This window comes from Diabrotica undecimpunctata, chromosome 10 (assembly GCF_040954645.1).
Source record: "Diabrotica undecimpunctata isolate CICGRU chromosome 10, icDiaUnde3, whole genome shotgun sequence".
Lineage (NCBI taxonomy): Eukaryota > Metazoa > Arthropoda > Insecta > Coleoptera > Chrysomelidae > Diabrotica > Diabrotica undecimpunctata.
This window is the reverse complement of record NC_092812.1, coordinates 75,385,512-75,408,743: the sequence shown is the minus strand read 5'-3', so window position 1 is coordinate 75,408,743 and position 23,232 is coordinate 75,385,512. Positions and strand designations below refer to the sequence as shown.

At 34.1% G+C, this 23,232-nt stretch overlaps 2 protein-coding genes across 3 annotated transcripts in view; one reads left to right on the top strand and one right to left on the bottom strand.

The window, feature by feature from the left end:
- Positions 1-22,239, bottom strand: part of Rip11 (Rab11 interacting protein) — a 35,949-nt gene extending 13,710 nt beyond the window's left edge. Inside the window, exons 1-6 of one of the 2 annotated variants that reach the window (XM_072546760.1) lie at positions 21,867-22,239; positions 21,664-21,808; positions 20,379-20,542; positions 8,844-9,214; positions 4,625-4,835; positions 4,314-4,526 (exon numbers count right to left, since the gene is read on the bottom strand). In XM_072546760.1, coding sequence (XP_072402861.1) covers positions 4,314-4,526; positions 4,625-4,835; positions 8,844-9,214; positions 20,379-20,542; positions 21,664-21,808; positions 21,867-21,897 — 1,135 coding nt within the window. In that variant the 5' untranslated portion in view covers positions 21,898-22,239. The remainder of the gene's footprint in view (positions 1-4,313; positions 4,527-4,624; positions 4,836-8,843; positions 9,215-20,378; positions 20,543-21,663; positions 21,809-21,866) is intronic. The other variant, XM_072546761.1, reaches the window with a different exon arrangement.
- Positions 22,240-22,927: 688 nt separating this feature from the next.
- The window catches only part of Duba (Deubiquitinating enzyme A), a 35,171-nt gene continuing 34,866 nt past the window's right edge, over positions 22,928-23,232 (top strand). The window contains exon 1 of the mRNA XM_072546757.1: positions 22,928-23,116. Coding sequence (XP_072402858.1) covers positions 23,045-23,116 — 72 coding nt within the window. The 5' untranslated portion in view covers positions 22,928-23,044. The remainder of the gene's footprint in view (positions 23,117-23,232) is intronic.

Below are 23,232 nucleotides of genomic sequence, written 5' to 3'. Positions count from 1 at the left end.
GCGACTACAGGGAATTGTAGACGAAGGGAGACCTGTTATGATGGAGCCTTGGAACCACGACGATGAGGTTGGCCGTGGAATCATAATTGGAAAGGAATTGGTGACTTCGGCTAAAGAAATTCCTGTGAGACTTATCAATGTCAACGACTACCCAGTGACCATAAAGAAAGAGACAAAAGTAGGAACTTGTGTACCTGTGACATCCATAATTCGTCAGGCGACAACATCTGATAATTCCAACGACAAATTCGACCAAATGGTTGCAGTTGCAGGACAGTCTCTAAATCAGATGGAGAAAAGGAAATTAAGGGAATTTCTTCGGCAGTATCGTGATATTTTCGTACCGAAAGGAGGAAAGACGGGAAGAACTACCGTTGTTAAGCATAAAATTGATACTGGTAATGCTAAGCCAATTCGTCAAACAGCTCGACGATTACCACAGGCGAAGAGAGAGGAAGCTGAAACGATTGTTCAGGAAATGAAGAAAGACGGGGTGATAGAACCTTCTACGAGTCCATGGGTCTCTCCGGTGGTCCTGGTTAAGAAGAAAGACGGAACGACGAGGTTCTGTGTGGATTACCGTTTGCTGAACAACGTTACCAAGAAAGATAGTTATCCTCTGCCTCGGATCGATGACACATTGGACACATTGGCTGGAAGTAAATTGTTTTCTACTTTAGATTTGAAGTCTGGATACTGGCAGGTAGAAATGGACCCAGTCGATAAAGAAAAGACAGCCTTCACCACAGGATCTGGATTGTGGCAATTCAACGTTATGCCATTTGGACTTTGTAATGCTCCTGCGACATTTGAGAGGCTTATGGAAAATGTGTTGAGAGGGTTATCTTGGAAAACATGCCTGGTTTATTTAGATGACATAATCGTCTTGGGGGAGACATTCGAAGATCATTTGAGGAATTTAGAAAACGTTTTTAATCGACTTAAAGCTGCCCAATTGATGCTAAACCCCAAGAAGTGCCAGCTATTTCAAGGTAAAGTCAATTATCTGGGTCATATAGTCAGTAAAGAAGGAGTGGCCGTGGATAAGGGAAAAATCGATTCCATTAAGGAATGGCCAAAACCAACTGACAAACATCAAGTGAGAAGTTTTCTTGGACTATGTACTTACTACCGGAGGTTTATTAAGAAGTTTGCAGATATCGCTAAGCCATTAACGCGACTTACAGAGGAAGCAAGAGAATACCGCTGGGATATAGACTGCCAAAATGCCTTTGAAACGTTGAAAAAGCATTTAATAACCGCACCAATTTTGGGGTATCCACTGCCAGAAGGAGAGTTCATCTTAGATACGGATGCAAGTAACGTGGGAATTGGAGGAGTGCTGTCTCAGATTCAAGGAGGACAGGAACGAGTCCTCGGATATTTTAGTAAAGTCCTTTCAAAACCTGAGCGGAATTATTGCGTCACGAGAAGAGAACTTCTAGCAGTAGTTAAATCAGTAGAGCACTTCTACCAATACCTCTATGGCAGAAAGTTTCTAATCCGAACCGACCATGCCGCCCTTAAGTGGTTGATGCAGTTTAAGAATCCAGAGGGTCAGATAGCCAGGTGGATCGAACGACTCCAAGAATACGATTTTAAGATTGAGCACCGGGCCGGAGTTAGCCACAGAAACGCTGATTCTCTTTCCAGAAGGCCATGCCCAGCAGAGTGTTCCCACTGCAACAAAACGGAATCCAAGGAAGCAGCAGTGCTAAGAACGACGATTGTCAACGACGACTGGACGCCTACTAAGATAAGGGAAGAACAAGAGAGAGATCCAGTTATACAGAAAATCCGAAAATGGAAAGAGGAAAACCGTCGACCACCTTGGCAGGAAATATCAAACCTATGCTCAGTAGTTAAGACGTATTGGGCCCAGTGGGACTCATTTATCATCGAAGATGGCTTGCTCAAACGAGTCCTGGAAAATGATGACGGTTCAGAGAAGAGAAGACAGTTGGTGATCCCAAAGAGCAGAATAGCCGAAGTACTTCGTCAGTTACACGACAGTCCATCGGGAGGGCATTTTGGTGTAAGGAAAACCCTTCAGCGAATTCGGGAACGGTTTTATTGGATGAACAGTTCCGACGACGTAAAAGACTGGTGTAAGAAATGTACTATTTGTGCTACGAGTAACGGGCCTCACCGGAAAAGGAGAGCTCCTATGAGACAATATAATGTTGGAAGCCCGTTTGAAAGAATAGCTTTGGACATTGCAGGGCCATTTCCAGAAAGTGAAAATGGGGGCAAGTACATGTTGGTAGTAATGGATTACTTCACTAAGTGGGTCGAGATTTACGCACTTCCAGACCAGAAGGCCGCCACCGTTGCAGATAAGTTGATCCAAGAATATATCAGCCGATTTGGAGTGCCTTTGGAGATCCATAGTGACCAAGGCAGGAACTTCGAAAGTGATCTATTCCAAGGAATATGTGATAGACTAGGCATGAAGAAAACAAGAACTACCGCGTATCATCCGCAATCGGATGGTATGGTAGAACGAATGAATAGGACAGTTGGCAAGTATTTGACAAAGATGGTGTCCGATCATCAGCGAGACTGGGACCAATACCTTCCGTTCTTCACAATGGCCTACAGATCTGCTGTTAACGAATCAACGGGCCAGACACCAGCCAGAGTCCTATTCGGACGCGAAATGCGACTACCTTGTGATCTAGAATTTGGGTGTCGACCTGGAGAAGATGTAGCAGGTGAAGATTATGTGATCGAATTACGAAGAAGAATGGACGATGTACATGAGTTGGTCCGTTCCCACCTTCAGATCGCTAGCGACCGAATGAAGAAACGGTACGATACACAAGCCGAAAAGGGTTGCTTTAAGAAGAACGACAAAGTATGGCTGTATAATCCCAAGAAGCGAAAAGGTTGTTCTCCCAAATTGCAGCAGTTTTGGGAAGGTCCATACCTCATCATGGAGAAGATCAACGATGTCATCTACCGAATAAGCAAGATTCCGAGGGGAAAACCGATGATAGTACACCATAACCGGTTGGCATCTTTCGAAGGTGACCACGACGTAGATGAAGAAGTGGAAGTAAACCAAGTCCAAGATGTGTCTGACCTCACGTTTGAGGAATTCATGGGTGCCTATGGAGGTACCGGTAAAGCGAGACATGGTGTTACCACTGAAGAAAAGCAAGATCTACTCGCGCTCCCCGATGACTACTCGCTGGCCCTTACCATCCCGGCCAGTATCAAAGACGCACCAGGGTTGGCATCCGTCTTTCGAAGGAAGTTTGGTCGAGTTGCAGAACTTCAATGCCAAGTGCCAGCTCCCGGTAAAACCTTGAAACTCCAAGATGCATCACGTTACCTTTTCTACCTGGTAACAAAAGACACTGCCCGTGACCAACCTACCTACCGAGATGTATGGGAAGCCTTACTTCAATTGAGAGGGCACGTACTAGAGTCCGACGTGCAAAAGTTAGCCATGCCAAAGTTGGAGTGCCGCCAATTAGATTGGAGAGTTATCCGAAATATGGTGGAGGAGATCTTTAAAGACACCGAAGTCCAGGTGTTAGTCTGTTGCAATCCGCATAGTTACTGGTGCGGAGAGAAAACCGTCCCTTGTCATTTTTATACAACTGGAAGTTGTAAAAGAGGGTCCAGTTGCCGATACCAGCATACCGTTCCAGTTCTAGTCCCAACAAGGTTCCAGGAGGAACCATCTTTTGAGAGGGGGGCAATGTTACGTAAAAATATGAGTCATAGTTTTTAACCTTTAAAACATGTTTTTATTCTAATATGTTGTAGAGATTACGAGAGGCCTCGATTTACCTGAGCGACCTTCCAGAACCAGTGCGAGGGAAATCCAGTTTGCCTTTACCGTTTCGCCATCGAAGGTTTTGGATTTTTCGAGATAACGGCACTGGTATATAATAACGGAACTTTATTTGGAAGGGACAGTTAATTCGGACGACGCGCTCGCGATAAAATGTTACGTTCGCTTTTTTAATAAATTATGTATGTTTAGTGAAAATAAATAAATATCAGTCATTGTGCTTTTTAATGAATTAAGATAAGAACAAGACATTATAAATTAAAGACTTAACAATTAATAAATTCACAACAATATTTTGTGAAGATGTGTCAATGTTACCAGAATTTACCTTATAGTATAGACAAGAGCTAAAAAGAACATGTCATTATGCGCAAAAAAGCTTACACTAGGATAATTCATCACGAACTTCCTTCAAAAGAGGAAATACACGAAAATGAAGAGAGAATTATGTTTCCACGCATGAGCAAACTTTAGCAATCAACTTGAAAATAAATAAAAATATTGATACCTTTTCTGAAGTTTTTAAATTTGGAAAACATTCCCTCCTTAGCTTCTTTTCTAGGAGTTTCTGGAGATTTAGTGGATCTTAAACTTATAGTCTCAAAATTTTTCTTAGGTATATCTAACAACTCTGCAGGCTCTTCTTCTATTTGTGAAGCTAGTTTTGAGGAATCCCAAGATCTTCTATTTAATGATTCACTACTACCAGGCCTCAAAACGCCTAAAAACAAAAGTTGTGTAAATACAAGTACCAATTCCCAATTCTACATACTCAAAAATGAAAAACATGATAAAAATATAGCGGATAAAAAATTTTACCTCGGGGTTTATTTCCAACCAGTTTGGATTCCCATTCATCCTGAGGTTCTTTTTGATCTATTCTGGGAGGCTTTATTGGTGGTACGGTACTTTTCTTTTCCACGTGAACTATATTCTCAACAGAAGGATTTTTTAAGATGGGTGAAGCAGTTCTATTAACAACTGGATGGTTTAAAGAACTAGCTGAACTCTTGTGTGACAAGTCATCAAGCTGCAAAAAATTACAATACTTACAATTTACATGTAATAAATGTTGGTGATATTTTTAAAATCAGTAGCAGCATTTTTGTTGATCTGGCAAACTTTATATTAAAAAATATTATATAAATTGATGAACATAAGCTAAAAAAATGAGAAAACCTCAGAGGCAGCTGGATACAAGAGACATGTAGCAGGCATACTTCTTGCTGTAGTACTAGGCTTAAACAGTCATGGAATTTTAAACTCAAATAAGAAGAGAAAAAGAATACTTAAAATGAAAAAGAAAATAATACTTAAACTTTTTTTATGTAAACTATTTTCTGAAAATTTATTCATTAACTACATATAATAACTAGAATAGTAAGCTAATAATATTCATTTATTGATAAGAGTAAAGTTATTTTTAAAAATAAGGAGGTTCGGTAACCAAAATGAATATTTAACATGTTAAATAATGAAGTGAAATATTGAATTTTAATACTGAATTGAGTGGATTATTGAATAAATACATTTTTTTGATCAGAATAAAACATTAGAGTGTAAAAAATATTTAAGGCCATAAACTAGGAGTATTTATTAGGTACTACATTCTTCAAGATAAAATTGATGCCAAAAGGATCACAAACATTTTTTTTTTCGAGTCAAAATATACTGAACATTCTAAGCACATCAAAGTGTTTGATTTTATTAAGAAAACCTTCCAGATTTAATTAAATATTTCCACTTTTTGATCTAAAAATCAGTAGTTATTCAGTAATAAATATTTAGACATTGTAAAATTCCTTAAGGACGGTAATATTTGCTAAAGTATATACAGGATGCGGCATTAGTGCGAGGAAGTCCAATTACTCATTTGATGTATAAGATACGAAAAAAAAAAAAAATTATTTCGGTATAAGTTGGAGCATAAATAGGACCATACTTTAAAAATATTTTCAAATATACAGGATATTGACAGGTTGGAATATCATATTGACAGGATGGAATAAACTTATCTTTTATAATGGAACACCCTGTATATTTTTGTGATGGATTCGACTGTTACTTTATGGAAATTCATTTTATCTAACAAATAGAACACTGAAAACTTGTGTTTTCAATACTTCCACAAAATTTATTATAATTTATTATCACTACAGCTATTTCGGTAGAGTGCATTCCTCAAGTGATCTATTTTTGGAATGAGTTAATACTTTATAGTCTTCAATTGAATAAGTTGTTTGTCTCAAGTTGGTCATTCAGAATTATGTCTATATTTTTTAATTTGTTAATTTTCATATATTCTAATAAGGATAGCTTAAGGTCTTTATTTTGAATGTGAAGAATTTGAAATTGGTCATTAAAAGAATGATTATGATCTAGAACTCTAGAAGGTGAGGTGCGTACGTAGAATCTGTTTTTCTATTCTTGAAAGCCCTTTTACGTTCTGCTATACATTTGTTAAAAATTCTACCAGTTTGACCAATGTAAGTTGTTGGACAGTCACCACAGTTAAGTTTGTATACACCACTGTGTAAGTACTTTTTCTTTTGTCTCTTGTCGTTGTTAATATATTTGCCCAAGTTGTTATTCGTGTCTTTTTTATGTGTTTGTCTATTTTTGTTGATATATTGCCTGTTATTTATTTATTTATCGTATGGCACTTGACACATTTACATTTAAATTTACATATATTTTGTATAAAACATATGTACATAGGTTTACAAACGAACATCTAACTTATTTATATAGTCTACCGACTCTGGAATCGCCATTAGGAAATCCTCTGGCCTGCCATGATAGGATCTTGTGGGGCACTATTCTGTGATGTGACAGATGGTTTATGGTTGTCCGTAGTCACAGAGTGAGGATGGTCGTTTACCCCATTTGTGCATCATGTAACCGCATCTGCCGTCTTGGGTTCTGATTCGGTTCAGCATAGTCCATGTGTTGCGTGGTAAGTCAAAACCTGGTGGTTTTTGTGTGATGCAGGGTAAGCTGCTATTTTGTTGTTCCATCCATTCTCGAATCCAAGTGGTCGTTAAGTTGAACTCATTGTCCACAGCAGTCTGTGCTGTTTTTATTGGCGGTCGTCTGGAGCGTAGACGGTTACCGTTGGCAGCATCTATATCTTGATGGTTTGGCAGGATCTCGTTACTATCTTTCTGTACTCACTAGTGAGGGAGTGTATGCGCCGTAGTTTAGGAGGTGAAATGTGGCTCAGTACTGGGAGCTATTGCGTAGGGGTGGATTTGATCACTCCAGCAATCATTCTCATTATATTATTTAATTGGGCATCTACTTTGTGTATATGTGGGCTGTTAAGCCAGGCTGAACAGCAGTATTCTGCGGTTGAGAAGACAAGGCCTAGGGGAGATGATCGCAAGATGGAAGCCGATGCTCCCCATGTTGTGCCGCACAGCTTCTGGATGATGTTGTTTCTGGATTTAAGTTTTTCCGCTGTTTCTGACAGATGTTCCTTGAAAGATAGGGTTCTGTCAAGAGTCACCCCAAGGTACTTTGGGTGTTTTATTGTAGGCGAGTGTGGTGTTTTCGAATTGGATGTTGAGTGTTTTTCCTGCAAGCTTGTTATTTAGGTGGAAACTGGAAACCTGTTTTGGTAGCATTTGGTTGGAGCCTCCATTTATGGAAATACTTTCCCACTGTGTGTAAGTGCGCCGTGAGGATTTCTTCTGTTTCTTTAAATGACTTACACCTTGTTGCAAGGACCCAGTCATCAGCGCAACCAAACTTTGTTGATCTTGTTTCTGGAATATCAGCGATGTACAGGCTAAAGAGGAGAGGAGCTAGGACAGATCCCTGAGGCAGTGGATTTACAAGAGATTGTACGAAGGAGCTTGTATATCATGCCTTCTCTCCAGATAGTATCGTAGGTCGCTTTTAAGTTTTCTCTGGAATCCTGCCTCAATAAATGTGGTAAGTAAAAGAACCTGATTTGCGCAGCTTCTTTTCGGTCAGAAACCTACCTACCTGATCAACCGGTATTGATTCAAGTAGCTTTGGACTAATTCTGTTGTAGATAAGTCGTTCTAGTAGCTTGAACGTCGCCGATAGTAGAGCTATTGGTCTGTAATTCTTAGGGTTGTTATCATTTGGTTTCCCTGATTTTGATATGGCAATGATCTCGTTTGAGTTCCTGTGGTATGGTACCGTTATTTACAATGTCCGTGAAAAATTGGCCCATTATTCTCTCGCATATTTGCCGCTCTTAATTAAGAATTCGGGATGAATATTGTCAAAACCTGGGGCTTTACCTGGCTTTACATCCTTGAGAGCTATAGTGACTACTTCGCAAGTGAAAGGGCGGGAGTATTCGGTTTCTGGCGATTGGAATTTTAAAGTTTTGAGCTCTCGTTTTACCTTGATTGTGTGTGGCTTGTCTTTCGGGGCCCTAGACGTCGATACCAGATGTGAAGCAATAGTGTTTGGGTTAATTATTGTTTTGTTCCTTGTTATAGGAGTTCCGCTTCTTAATTTTCTTAGTAGTGTCCATGTTTGCCTACTTATGTTTGAAAAATAAGACTTTCTTCAGTTTCCGTCCATTTTTGTTGTCTCGCTGCATCTAGTCTATGGAGTAGTAACTCTTGATCGCCACTTTCAAGCAAATTTTGGTACAGTTCTTCGCCGTTATGGGGCCAACCAGGACTGTATTCTTTTCGATAGCCTCTTAATATTGGTATGAAATCCATGGCCTCGTGTAATATTGGTATGAAATTAATAAAAAAAACATAATTATCTTTTAAACTACCTCATAAATATTGCAAAACCTTGAAAAAACGAGAACATCGAGAAGAGTCAAAAAATGTAAAAATATACAGGGTGTTCTATTAAAAAAAAGATAAGTTTGTTCCGCCCTGTTAGTATGGGTGGCTGTGTATATTTGAAAGTATTTTTAAAGGATGGTCCTATCTATGTTTCAACTTTTACCTAAATAACTTTTTTGTATCTCTTTCAACAAATGAGTAATTTGACTTCCTCGCACTAATGACAATATGTTATGAAAAAAGTAAAAACTTACAGTAAAATCATCATCGTCACTGACAACTCCAGGATCAGCATCTTCAATGGACTGCTTACTTTTAAAATTCTCCTGGACGCTTCTAATATTCAAACTCCCAATACTACCAATAGAAGAACCATCATCATCATGATCTTTCTTTTTACCTCTTAAATTTATTTTGGATCCAATTGATTTTGCAAATTTCTTTATTCCTTTTCTTTTCTCGGCACTTCCTAAACTCATTAGGCTTCCTCCTAAGGAATGAGCTACAGTAGACACTGAGGACTTGTGTTTTTCTCTTTTGCTCAAATTAGTTAAACTACCTGATTTTACTGAGAATCTAATTTTTACCTCTAAATTCCCTCTTTCTTTGCTCTTGGCAGGCTTGCCTGTAAATAAAAAGGCAAAGTCACAGACTTTAATTTTTATACAGAGTAATCGAAAAAATCATAATTAGAGCAGACCTTGGAGTAATCCTTCCTACTTTTCAGTGGTTAATCATTTCCACAAAAGGTATTCAAACTATAACCTAACTTGTTTATCATTTTATTAAAAAATAAAATCAACTAAAACATGGCTAAGCCCTTTTTGTTACTTTTGTAACATATACAGGGTGTTTCTTTGGGAAATTAACATACATTAACTGAAAAAAGGGGACACTCAGGCGATCTCACTCCATACTTAAAGGGTCTTCCTTAAAATAACAAAGATACTGGGTATTTTATCTATTTTGTCAACTTCATATTTGGTTCTTAACTGTTTAACCAGACTGTATATTTTCTTTATATTTGGCACGCAAATATTCTTTAAAATTCAAAAAATATTAATAATAAAAATATTGGAAAAATATTCTAACCCAAAAACAAAACCTTGTGCATTAGATTTTTTTAAAATGGATTCTGACTTTGAAAGTGGATGAAAAACTAAATTTAGTGGTATACTCTACCAATCCATCTGTTATGAAAATTGTCGGATAAAACATTTACATTCTATGATAACCACCATCATGTTGAAAGTATATTCCACATGTATTGATACTTTCATCACATATCAGTACTGGTAAATTATTTTCTAAAAAAGATATATACACTTCACTGGTGAAGGTGGGAGGTAAAATATATGGTCTTATTAATTTGTTATCAAATATGCAACAGCCTACATTAACAGAAAATGTATGCTGCTAGTGACTTAGCCTTATGGCAAATGGATTTTGCTCTGCTCAAACGTGTGAGTTTCTGAGATTGTATATCCCTCGTATCTCTCGTGAATTTTGCTTCATTCGTGAATAAACATCTATTTACAATGCTTGGATTTCGAGTGATCCACCTACTAAAATCAATTCTGGATATTTCATCTCCAAGTATCAATCTTTGTACTTCCTGTATATGGTAAGGATGGAGATTATTCTTTTTAAGTGTTCGCTAGCAGTGATATGTGGATTTTACAAACCATGACTAATTACTCGGGTACTCACTTTTGGATTATTCTCAATTATATTAAGAATATTATTTTCTTAATTATTATGAAGAATATTATTTTCAAAGACTAAAGTGGTATGGACATGTAAGAAGAACTAGCAGATGGATAAAGAGAATAACCGAATGGAGCCCCATAGGAAGGAGGAAAAAAGGACGGCCCCGAAAATCCTGGAGGAACGAAGTAGACGACGCCATGAGTAAGAGAACGTGTAGTTTGTGTAACGTGTTTGTGTAATCTTACGGTTGGAAATTGACCATGTCTTCTGGAATAATCATATACCTATCAAACATTTTGATAAACATAAAAAAAATAAAATTTGAAGCTTAGATGGAAACGACATAAAACAGATAATATTCTAACTCCATAAAATTCAACGTTGAACATGAAATTTGTTTGTGATCGTTAATAATAATTAATTCCAAGCAACTTAATTTCAGATGAGTAAGCAAAGATGACTAATTCGTATATAGCAAATTTTTTTTAATACGAAGCATTGTGTAAAAATTTTAATTTTAACCATTTATTTGCACTGATAGGTAACGAGTCAGTTCTGTAAATAATATAAAGTCTGGTTCTAGTAAGCTGTTCCAAAATGATTGTTACCCGTCGCAAAGACTATTGAGGGATTAGTAACATCAATAGGTGTTGTTCATTATTATAATACTGCGGTCGACTGGGTCATCCCACCAGCCTCAGGCCAAATTTCTTATATCTTGAACCAAACTATATAAGAAGTATATTTTTTAAAACCTCTATAAAAACTTATATAGCAGCATTTAGAAACATTTAAATGCAAAATATTATTCTCACACCAAATACTCAATGGGTCTAAATCTTCTTGACTTAAAGTTATGTCATCATTTGAATCTACAGATTTAAATAATTTCAAATCATCTGCAATCAGGAAATGGCAGATTCTAAAACATTCTGATATATCATTCACAAACATATTAAATAACAAGGGTGAACAGTGAGCTCCTTGGGGTACTCCTGATATCACATGAATTATATTTTAATTAAAACAACCTATTCTCACTTGGTCTGTGGTCTCTTAAAAAGCTGCTAAACCATTGTAAAGATTGATGACTGAAGCAAAAGGCATTTAATTTTTCTAATAGGATGTTATGATCTATTCTGTCAAATGACTTGGAGAATTCAGTATAAATAGTATCCATCTGACTATTATTCTCAAAGGCGTTTAATATATTTTTTTTCAAAGAGTACTAAATCTGTTACCGTTGATTTATTCTGAAAAAATACATGTTGATTGTGTTTTAGGAGCTCTTTACAATAAAATGTTAATTGATTGTGCATTAGTCTATCAAAAAGTTTTGGTATAGAGGATTGTTTACACATGCTTCGATAATTTGTTACATCTTGTTTATTACCTGATATATAAAAATGCTGCCATAAAGCTGAGAAAACTTATGTCTTTAATGATGATTCAAAAAGAAAATGTAAAGAATTAGTTAGTGAGTCAATACAATTCTTTAGAAAATAATCAGAAATACCATCTGGACCACTGCTTCACTATTAGGTAAGCATAAAATGTCTTTAAAAATATCTTTCGACTGATATTGAAAAATTAGGTGTAAAAAGATTGCTGTTTTCCTTTACTTTCAAGTTATTAATATTTAATTGATGTGAATAAATTGTTGAAAAAAATTGACTGAAACAGTTTGAAATATGTTGTCCAGTTGTTGCTATAACATTACCATAATACATACTATCTAGTAAATCATTTGATACTCCCTTACTATTTACAAACTGCCAAAAGTATTTAGGATTACTGAATAAACTATGGTTTACTTGATTTAGATAAGTGTTAATTTGATAAATCTTTACACAATCTTCTAAGTTCTGAGAAAATCTCATAATCTTCTTGATTACAGGAAGTCAAATAATTTTGATGAGCAATTTTTTTCTGCACAACGAAATAACATAAGTTGTCATTAAACTATTTTGGATAAATAGAAGTTCTAAATCTTTTCACTGGTACAAACAATACTAGTATATTCTAATGACTTACCTTGACATTCATATAAACTAATATTGTAAGTGTAACTTATGTGATGATAGCTATTTTTAAAATCGGATCTGAAGCTTTTGCTACTTGTAAATCACAAATATTTGTAAATACTAAGTCAAAAAACACATTTCTTTCATTTGGAATATTAATCATTTGAAAAAAATTCAAGAAACGATAAAACTCAGCTAAGTACAAGGCATGTGAACCTTAAGGATAATTCACCAGGACACCTGATTCATTGTTCTCCCATGAAGCTTCAGGAAAATTGAAGTCACAGAATATATATGTGTTATGATGATTATACCTTTAAGATATATCTCCGACTGATAAACAGTGTTGTTCATATATTCGTTCTATGAATTTTGGGGGAATGTATACTCCTCCAATTATAAAATTTTCTGTACCAAATGATAAAAGAAAAAGTTGTTCGATAGATCTGTACAAAGGTTTCAGCACAGTTGCCTTAATGTAGTCTTTAACAACAATGAAAATACCCCTGCTCTTGACTTATAACTAGTATCACGATAACATCTAAAAGTTCTATATGAAGGTATTTTAATTTCACAATGTAAAATATCCTCGTGTAACCAACTTTCAACAAATATAAATGTAGGAATATTTCTTAGCATAAGTATTTAGCATAGTTTTATTCATTAGTTACACCACTGCAAGAAACCACTTAAATAATATGCTTAAGTCGCTATAAAAGAGACGCGATTCGGGTGAAGGGGACAGGAGATATGTAGACGAGATCACACATTCCTCCTGAGCTAAACGGGATTCGATTTTTGTCGCCCGAACTGAGTAGACTTAAATTATCGTGCACGCCGAAAAAGACGAAACCAATTAACGACGGGGGTGTTCGATATTTTAATTCGCAGACAGTTATCCGTAATTTTGTGTACATGTAAATAACATCATTACAGTTTATTTTATGTAATAAAGACTTCTCGCATAGATCGCGGACTTTACTATAACGTTAATTCCTCTTCAAATAATAAAAGAACTTAATTAGACCTACATTTTGGGGGCTCAATCGGGATTATTTCGAAAGAGACAGTAACGTTTTGTAACATAATATGCCAAGTGTAAATAAGAGGCTGAAGTGACGAGACGATTGACGACGAAGCAGACGACAAGTGGCTGTTTGCAGACGACGATAAAATTAATTTATGGTTTATGGATGTTTGGACCCACTGGATGATGACAAATGATCAGGTGACTTTGTTCCTTTAAAGGTCGGTACACATACGAGCCAAACGGTATGCATACGGTATGCGAACGCTATATTCGTTAATGTGTACGGCAGAAAAAACCGCTTGCGTACTGTTTCATCGTGACTCGTCGCGAACCAAATTGTTGCGGTTTATTTCACGACTTCAAAGGAAGCTCGTCTTTCAGTTTGGACGGCGCTTACTAGACGCAGCGAACATTTTTATTGTGTCATCAAATCGACATTGTGTGAATGACGTGTTCCTTCCTAGAGAGACGTGAGAAAACAGTAAACTGATTATTGTACATATTTCTATTTTTGTTAAACAAGCAAAAACAGGAACATAAATCAGTCCCCAAATTATAAATAAAATGAATCATTTCGCACATGTGTGTTCGTTGTTGGTTTGTCGCTTTCCATGGATCGAGATAAGTATGCGATCAGTACGATGTAGAATATTTTTCAAGGATCTGTACGCGTACGGTACGTATACCGTTCGGCTCGCATATGTGTACCCACCTTAATAGATCGTGCGAAGATTATTTTTTTTTATCATGAACTGTGAAAATTAGGAAAGAACTTTTAAACAAACAAAAGTATTTGTAATTATTTGTTGATTTAACTTTACTCTGTTGATGTGAGGACTTATAGTTTGATAATGATAGTTGATACTTGACTATAATAATATTTTAATTTGAATGTTAAAATCAAAAACTTTTAGTAGGATATTTTGCTTTATTCAGAGATATTATTGTACTTATTATATTGTTGTAATATAAAGAGATAAGATTTGCGAATTAAAAGCGACCACAACCTAGTTCACAGTAATACTAATTTAGACTACACTCAGAAAAATAATCTATAAGTTTTTAAATTTTTAATTTTTTTTATAAATTTTAAAATTTTTTATTTTTTTTTAAATAACTTTGATATCAATTTTTAAAATGCAGTCTAAACAAACGACTCTTACCGATTTTCAAAAAATTAGTTATAATATTAAAAATTCGGCATATAAAGCTGTTAAGGCGTTGCATATTATAGCATATGGTGATGAAGGGGTGCCGCGACAAACAAGAAGGAACTTGCGAAATTTTTCAGGCTTTGCGTGGGATAAAAATGCCAGCAAATATGCTGATAAGATAAACGACATAAAACAGAAATTAGATATGCCAGACTTAGTTGCAGTCTGTAACGTATTGGATCTGGATTATTCGGGTGCAAATGACGACGTAATTGAACGTATTTGTTCGTTTTTGAACGAATTAAATGTAGATGACAAGAATGACGAAGATGACGATGACGACAACGACGCGGACGACGATAAAGAAGCTTATGACGAAGATAAAGACGTTTATGACGATAAAGACGATTTCGACGATGAAGACAATAATGAATACGAGAACGAAACTGAAAGTAGGCAAACGATGGCTTTAAAGACGAAGAAAAAAACAAAATCAGGTAGAATGACGGCCGGTAAAGTAAATGATTCTTTTGCTTTGACTTTTAAAGACGTAGAAGTCAGCATAAGACCCTTCGACGGAAAAGACGATTATCCAGTGAGAAAATGGATTACTGACTTCGAAAAAATTTCTGATTTAATGGGATGGAATGATTTGCAAATGCTAATTTTTGCCAAACGATCCCTAAAAGGAATTGCGAAACTGTATATTCAGTCAGAAAAAGGAATTAATAGCTGGAAACTATTGAAGAAAAGACATATTTCGGAATTCGAAAATAAAATAAGTAGTGCTGAAATACATAAAATGCTGATGCGTAGAAAGAAGAAACATGATGAAAGTGTACAGGAGTATGTACTGACGATGAGGGAAATTGGTAGCAGAGGTAACATAGAAGACGAGGTCATAATACAATATACAATAGAAGGCATTCAAGACGACCCTGTTAACAAAGTTGTACTTTATGGCGCAAACAACTTCAGAGACTTCAAGGAAAAAAATTAAATTGTATGAACTCATTAAAAAACAGACGGCACACAAATCCTCTACAACTGAAACGCATAGAAAGAAGTGGACAAACAATGAAGTACGACGAGATGGCAGAAACAATTAAATACGACGAGATTATAGAAACAACGAAGCTAGAGGAGATGACAGAAGAATGTCGGAAAACAGAATTAAGAGAGAAGAACAATGTTATAATTGTGGAAATCGGGGGCACAGATCGAGAGATTGTCCTGATAAAGCCAAGGGAACGAAATGCTTCAAAGGCAACCAATTTGGACACGTTTCTTCTCGATGCAATGCTAAAGAAGATAGACCTTCGACTTCTGGTCAGGTAAATGTCATTGACGTAGTATATAAAAACTCAGTGATCTTAAAATTTGGAAAAATATCGTTACGTGCATTGTTTGATACAGGAAGTGACATAAGTGCAATGAGACAAGATATTTTTGAAAAGCACTTTGATGATGTCATTCTTAAGAAGAATATAGTAGAGTTAAATGGATTAGGAGGTATTAAGGTTAAAACTTTAGGTTCTTTTTATAATAGTGGAAATTCAAGGCAAAGATTTCCATATTTTATTTCATGTAATCCCAAAAGGAGCATTAGACGTCGAAGTTATTCTTGGAAACAATATACTAAAACAAGCAGAGGTTACCATAACCGAAGATGGAATTATTGTATGCAAAAAAGAAGTAGATAATATGATAATGAGGATTGCAGTTGACGAGGCGACACACGATGATAATCTACAACTGGAACATATAAAAGACCCAAATATTAAGATGGAGATAAAAGAATTAGTGGAAAATTATGAACCGCGACAGACCAAGACTACAGATATAAAAATGAAAATAATTCTAAGTAGCGAAGAACCGATACACCAAAACCCGAGAAGGCTATCAATACCAGAAAAGCAAGAAGTAGGTAAGCAAATTGAGGAATGGATAGAGAAAAAAATAATTCGACCTAGTACATCCGATTTTGCAAGTCCAATTGTACTCGTCAAAAAGAAAGACGGACAGATCATAGTTTGCGGTGATTACCGAAAACTTAATCGAAATATAATAAAAGATAGGTTTCCATTACCTTTAATAGAAGATATATTGGATCGGTTACAAGGTGCAGAATATTTTAGCACAATAGACCTCAAGAATGGATTCTTCCATGTACCAATAGAGAAAGATGTAATTAAATACACTGGATTCGTCACAATACGAATTTTTAAGGTGTCCGTTCGGATTGTGTAATAGTCCTGCAGTGTTTCAAAGATTTATTAGCCACATATTTGGAGAGCTGACATCCAAGAACATAGCAATTTACTATAAGGATGACATAATAGTTTTAAGTAAATCCGAAGAAGAAGGAGTTGTACGTTTAAAGTAAGTAGAATGTGTCAATAGAACGTTAATCCCAGTATTAACCAAATTGAGTATAGAGGAACCGATTAAGTGGTATAAGCATATTTATAAGTTGCAACAGTTTTTTAATTCCACTTATCAAAGAAGCATTGATGCTACTCCATTCGAACTACTTTTTGGGACAAAGATGAAGAATAAAGAGGATCTAAGGATGAAAGAAATAATAGAGCAGGAAATGATCAAACAATATGATGAAGGTAGAGACATGTTAAGAAACGAGAGTAGACGTCAGTTAATCAAAGTCCAGGAGGACAATAAGCGCAGGTATGACTTACGAAGGAAGAAGCCGAGAATGTATAGAAAAGGGGACCTAGTGGCAATTAAGAGAACGCAGTTTGGTGGTGGACTTAAGCTGAGGAAGAAATATCTCGGACCATATGTGGTAGTAGATGTTAAGCCCAATGATAGATATGATGTGAAAAAGTAAGGATATCATGAAGGCCCCCTGAGCACATCAGCGTGCACTGAATATATGAAGGCATGGGTAGAGAACCAGTCAGATTCATAGCAGGATTACCGAATGTAGGAATATTTCTTAGCATAAGTATTTAGCATAGTTTTATTCATTAGTTACACCACTGCAAGAAACCACTTAAACAATATGCTTAAGTCGCTATAAGAGAGACGCGATTCAGGGGTGAAGGGGACAGGAGATATGTAGACGAGATCACACATTATTGACTCAATCAATGAGTGGTGCGTGATATTGTCACATGTTAGTAGAACATCCACGAAAGACAAATCTCATTAACGTAAGTTTTTATAACCTTTTACATTCTTAATAGGTTTCGAGGATGCTTTACTAACAGTAGCACTTTATTTCAGTTTTTCCTGATGATGAAAATAAACATTTTCGAAAGCTTGAAACTTAGTTAAAAGAGTACACTTATTTCACCGCTGCAAATCCAAATAAACCTCAAAGCTCCGTTTTCTAACGTTGTCAGCAAAGACTTCTTTTCCTTTTCTATATATATATATATATATATATATATATATATATATATATATATATATATATATATATATATATATATAAATATACATATATATAATCTTACCTTAAAGAATATTCATGTGTCAAATATAATGTGGGTAAAAAGTTATGAACCAAATAAGAAGTTGGCAAAATAGATAGAACTTTGTACCAAACCAGTATCTTTGTTACTGATGAAGTAATTAAGTATGAGGTTTTTGAAATCGCCTAACTGATCCCTTTTTTCTTATCTTACTTTCCTGAAGAAACACCCTGTATAGAAGAGTTATTTGTCAGTAATGTAATGAAAATAATACTGTACTGTAAAAATAAGTGATTTCTTGACCTTAAATTACATTTTTTTTTAGGTGTATCCACAATTTTTATTAATTGATAGATTTATAAGTAAACCATAAGGTTAATTGTAAAAGTAGCTTAAAATTCTCATGACAATCTGAATAAATTTAATACCAGAGGTAATTGTATGCGGTTGAAGTATAGTATTGACTCTGTCCTTGTATTCTGTAGAGCTATTTTAAACAATAGGCAACTATGAAGGCATATTATCAATAAGTTAAGGTGATTATGTACTGATCATTTTCTTGTATATTTCCCATATAGATTTCCACTTTTTACTTCAACATACATTTATTTTTATAATGAATTATTTTTTTATGAGAAAGTTGTTTCAGTACAGCATTCAAAAATAGATTTTCTTTGAGAACAACTTTCTTGTAAATTCAATAAATCTAATCCTGTAGTTGTTTACACTCATAAATTTATTTCTTATCAATATCCTACAAAGAGTTGTCTGCCAAAAGTGAACTTTGACACCTATTGCTTAATGCAAGATATTTATTTTGGTGTAATCTGACTTTTTATATGCAAAACTATATTTATAAAACATAACTGCACTTGATTGATTTGATAGTAATTTTCCAAAATATGTTGGATACCATTGATTTAAATATTTTTTTTACTCTTACTTATAGCATACTTGTTTATATTAAATGTAATAATAATATAATAATTGATCCTTTTAATTATATAGACCTGATTTTTTTTAAAAGCTGTTTGGATAATATTAACTGATTTATATTGTTTGTAATACACTAAATCCAAAAATTAACTCTGCTTTACATGTCATATTTTATCGCAAATGCTGTATATGTTTTTCTGGATGGTATTACTAGAAAGAGATAGTGCATAAAAATATGTGAAATCATGTTTATTATTTTGAAAATTTATTTTTGAATTCAAATGAACTTGTGAATTTAAATAAAATCGTGTTTTTACTATAAGGCTCTTCTTAGTACATTTTTGCTTATAAATATCACATGGAACAACCCTCTGTAGCAAGTAGCAGTAGTCTGATGTTGTGCTCCATTTTCCTTTATCTTCTTTCCATCTCCTTGATGGTCGTTCTTCACTCACAGCTCCTAAATTCTCAGGAAAACAGTCTAGATGGTAGCGAAAAATAAAATATGAGGCAACCCAAGTTTTGATAAGACAGCATTCTTTTGACTATATTTTTGTAATTACAATCTTTTACCTCTGAGAGTTCTGAAAACTTTGTAACCTAGTAATTGAAACATTGTCCATCTTTTAGGAAAGATTTGAGATTTGATGAACTTTTATAAAGTCTAGCCTTATATGAAGGGAAGGAAAGAAAATTTGGTATTACTAGCTTGTTGTCCAAGCAACATAAACAAGATCTTGAAATCATCACATATTTGCAAACTGTGATCTTCATATTTGACTTTTTCAATAATCATTGCCATATCTAACAAATAGAAGCATAGCAACCACCATCATGGAATAAAACTACTTTTAGGCTGAGTTTTGATGAGTCAATAAAGGGATGCCATTCACCTTCACCTTCATCTGAGTCTGGTATCTCCCCTAACATAACAGGGGGATTTAGCACAGGTATTTCTGCATCATGAAGAAGAGGTCAAATAGCTGAGTAGATATTTGGTGCACCTTAGCAAGGCCAAGTTATAAAATCATTATGCAAACAAAATTATAATAATACCAACTTAATAAGTCATATTAGTCAAATTTAATAAATTGGCGAAAAGAAACTGAGTCGATATTATCTCATCAAGGTAAGGTAAAACTGAGTAGGCAACATACATATAGTATACCTTGTGTTTCCTGCTGAGACCTAGACTTGGTATTCTGTGCAGCAAGTTTACACATCATATATAAATCAGAGATGTATCTCCACATATGTGATACAACTTACAGTTTAAATAGCCAAAGAATATGATACTCAAAATATAATATTGCATAGCTAAGACACTGGAAAATCAACTAAATGTGTTTTGTGAAAAATCCTGATGTCCTAGACATTTTCTTATGTCATTTTCATTATCAGCATATCAAATTAGATAAGAATCAGTTGAAATTATTCAAACAGCTTTTTAAAGTGAAAAACAGATATTTTTTTACGTAGTAAAACAAAAAGCCCTTACCTGGTTTGCTCTGTAACTTAAACCATTTATTTTTAGGTCTTTCATACACATCTAATGTATTTAATGGGATATTAACACGTCCTAAAAATTCATCTATTCCCAAATAATTGTGATGTAAAACTGTTAAAACAATCTCTGCTGTATTGCCTTGATCTGGTATAGGACTAAAATAAAATAAAAAGAATGTACTTAGTGGAAGAAAACAGGGAATATAACATATTATGTACATTAGGTATATTTTAAACCTTGTATCTTCATATGATAACCAAAACTAAAGAAAGTGATTAATGCATCTTAAAATACATAGTAAACCTAGCTGAATGATCACTAAAGCATTTAAAGATTCTGTGCCAAAAAAATTAACTGGTCATGTTATTCTAAATTATTTAGTTATATCTGTTTATGTTTACTATGCTTTGAATGAATCACAAATAGATAAACATACACTTAAGTGAATGGAATCTCTAGTAAACAAATTCTATAAATTAATAGGAATGTACTGACATGACAAACATTATAAATATTTTCACTAATGGTCAGTGACACTAAAAAACAATAATATACACTAACATCCTTTAAATAAGCAAAACAAAGTATGGTTTTGATTAAAAACTAGTTGTAGACAAATGGAGGAAAATTTTGCATCTAACATGCAAAAAACTATATAAAATATTCTGCATTCAAATTCATTTATTTTTTCTGTATCCAAGTCAATGTTTTAAAATTGTTATGGTTGATTATGGATTTTATTGTCATGCTGAGCATTTTATAAAGAATTGAGCATTTTTTCTGAAATGTAAAATAAGGTTTTTTTTAATTATTAGGTACAATGAAAATTCAAAAGTAGAAATCGCATTACCTATATTTATTGAAAATAAAAAAAATATCCATTTAAATAAGTATCTAAATAAGTAATATGTAACATTCTGCTACTTTTACAGTATTTAAGGAAAGCCATAAATTGAACATCAAAAAATTTATAAAATTAAAGAAATCAAATATTTTAATAAATGATAAATAAAGTAGATCATTTATAATTTCTCATTAACTGATGATATTAGCAAATAAAAGTGTATTTATAAGGACATTTACCTTATACATCAACATATACTTTCTCTATAAATGATAAACTACATACATTAAATGAGTTCATATATATATTGAAGTCAATTAATAGTAATAATTTCTAAATTTAAATAATCTTGATAAACCATTGATTACTCATCATATGGAAATATGAAGGTATGTAACTAAGTAGGTCAAATAATTGCAATTAAACACTTACAGTTCACATTCTTCATGCCATTCTACTAGCTGCCCAGATTTTTCTTTTATTGATGTTTGAAACTTAGTTTTTCCCAAAGCAATGGTAACAAAGCAGTCATTTGTATTGTTTTTTCCTTTGACAAGTAGCTTTTCTGCTCTTAAAACTAAAACAAATTTTATTATTAAATATAAGACAACCTTGTTGAATGTACGCTCACTTACCAGTTACTTGAACATGGGTGGGTACCCACATCTTCGAATTTAATGGTAGAACTGCTTGACTGCTGAGAAAATTGTTCAAAAACGATGTGATGTTTACAGGTAGTTAGATTATTATCACTGGATAAATAGAGATGGAGTAATACAATCAATTTAAATACATACCAAACAATTAAAACACAAAATACGTAAACATCGTTATATTGAAGTTGAAAAGTCTGAAAGTATTCCTAATATTTCCAGAACTATGACATTTCAAAATAACTGTTTTTTAGAATATTTTCTTACCCTGACGGGCTGACAGGTGACGTCTCGAGCCTAGTTTAGAAAACAACTCGATGTTAAATAATGCTCATCATATGCTGTGAAGTGGAGTATGTATGGTTTGTGGTGAAGTGAAATGAAAATAACTGACAACTGACAGACATTAGACAAGGAAAGAGAAAAGGTCTCTCTTTCCTTGTCTAAGCAGTCAGTGCGTGGTTGACGTGCTAGTGGTAGACTAGTAAGCAAGCGGCTAAAACGTTTAAACAACGATTAATCCAATTAAATACTCCATTAAACTTATGAAGTTTTTTTCTAATCTTATAATACAAAATTCTTTATACCCTTGAATATATTGTTAACCGAGTTAGACAAGTTGTAAGTGTTAAAGATGCCTATAAAACAAGAGGTAAAGAGTGAAAAGACTATTAAAATAAATGGACGATATGTGAATCATCTTTTATATGCTGAAGATATAATTCGGATACATAAATACATCTAAAATCTCACTGTCCACGTTTAAAATTGATGTTGAATTATTCTTGAATACCCATATATTTAGTGGCTTCAAACATGTACATCTAGATAGCACTGATGATGGAATAATCATTCAGAAAAGAAACGTTCTGTGATGTAGCCGGATAGGGTTTTTATTATTATACCTTTTATTGCTTTTATAAAGGAACTTTTTAAAATAAAATTTTTATTCTTGAATACTTATTCTATGAATCGATTTATAATCGATACTTTCAATCGTTAGATTAATGGTTGACAAATTAATTTGACAGCTAAGGCTTTGACATGGCTTTGAGCTATTTCAGTTTTCAGTTAGTGGCAGTAGACAGACATATTTAATCCTTTTAGAAATAATTTCATAATAATTATCAAAAACTAATTGATTCTCGTCAACAAACACAATGACCATTCTACCAGCTATTCGAAAGGCATCAGCAAGTTCCGAAGAAAATAATGATACAACCCAGCAGAATGTAGGTTCACAAAGATGAACATAATTTGTAATGGAAGTCTATAAATAGATAAATCATATTGACATTGAAATTTGTGTCTATAACCACTAATATTATAGTTATAAAAGTACTAATAA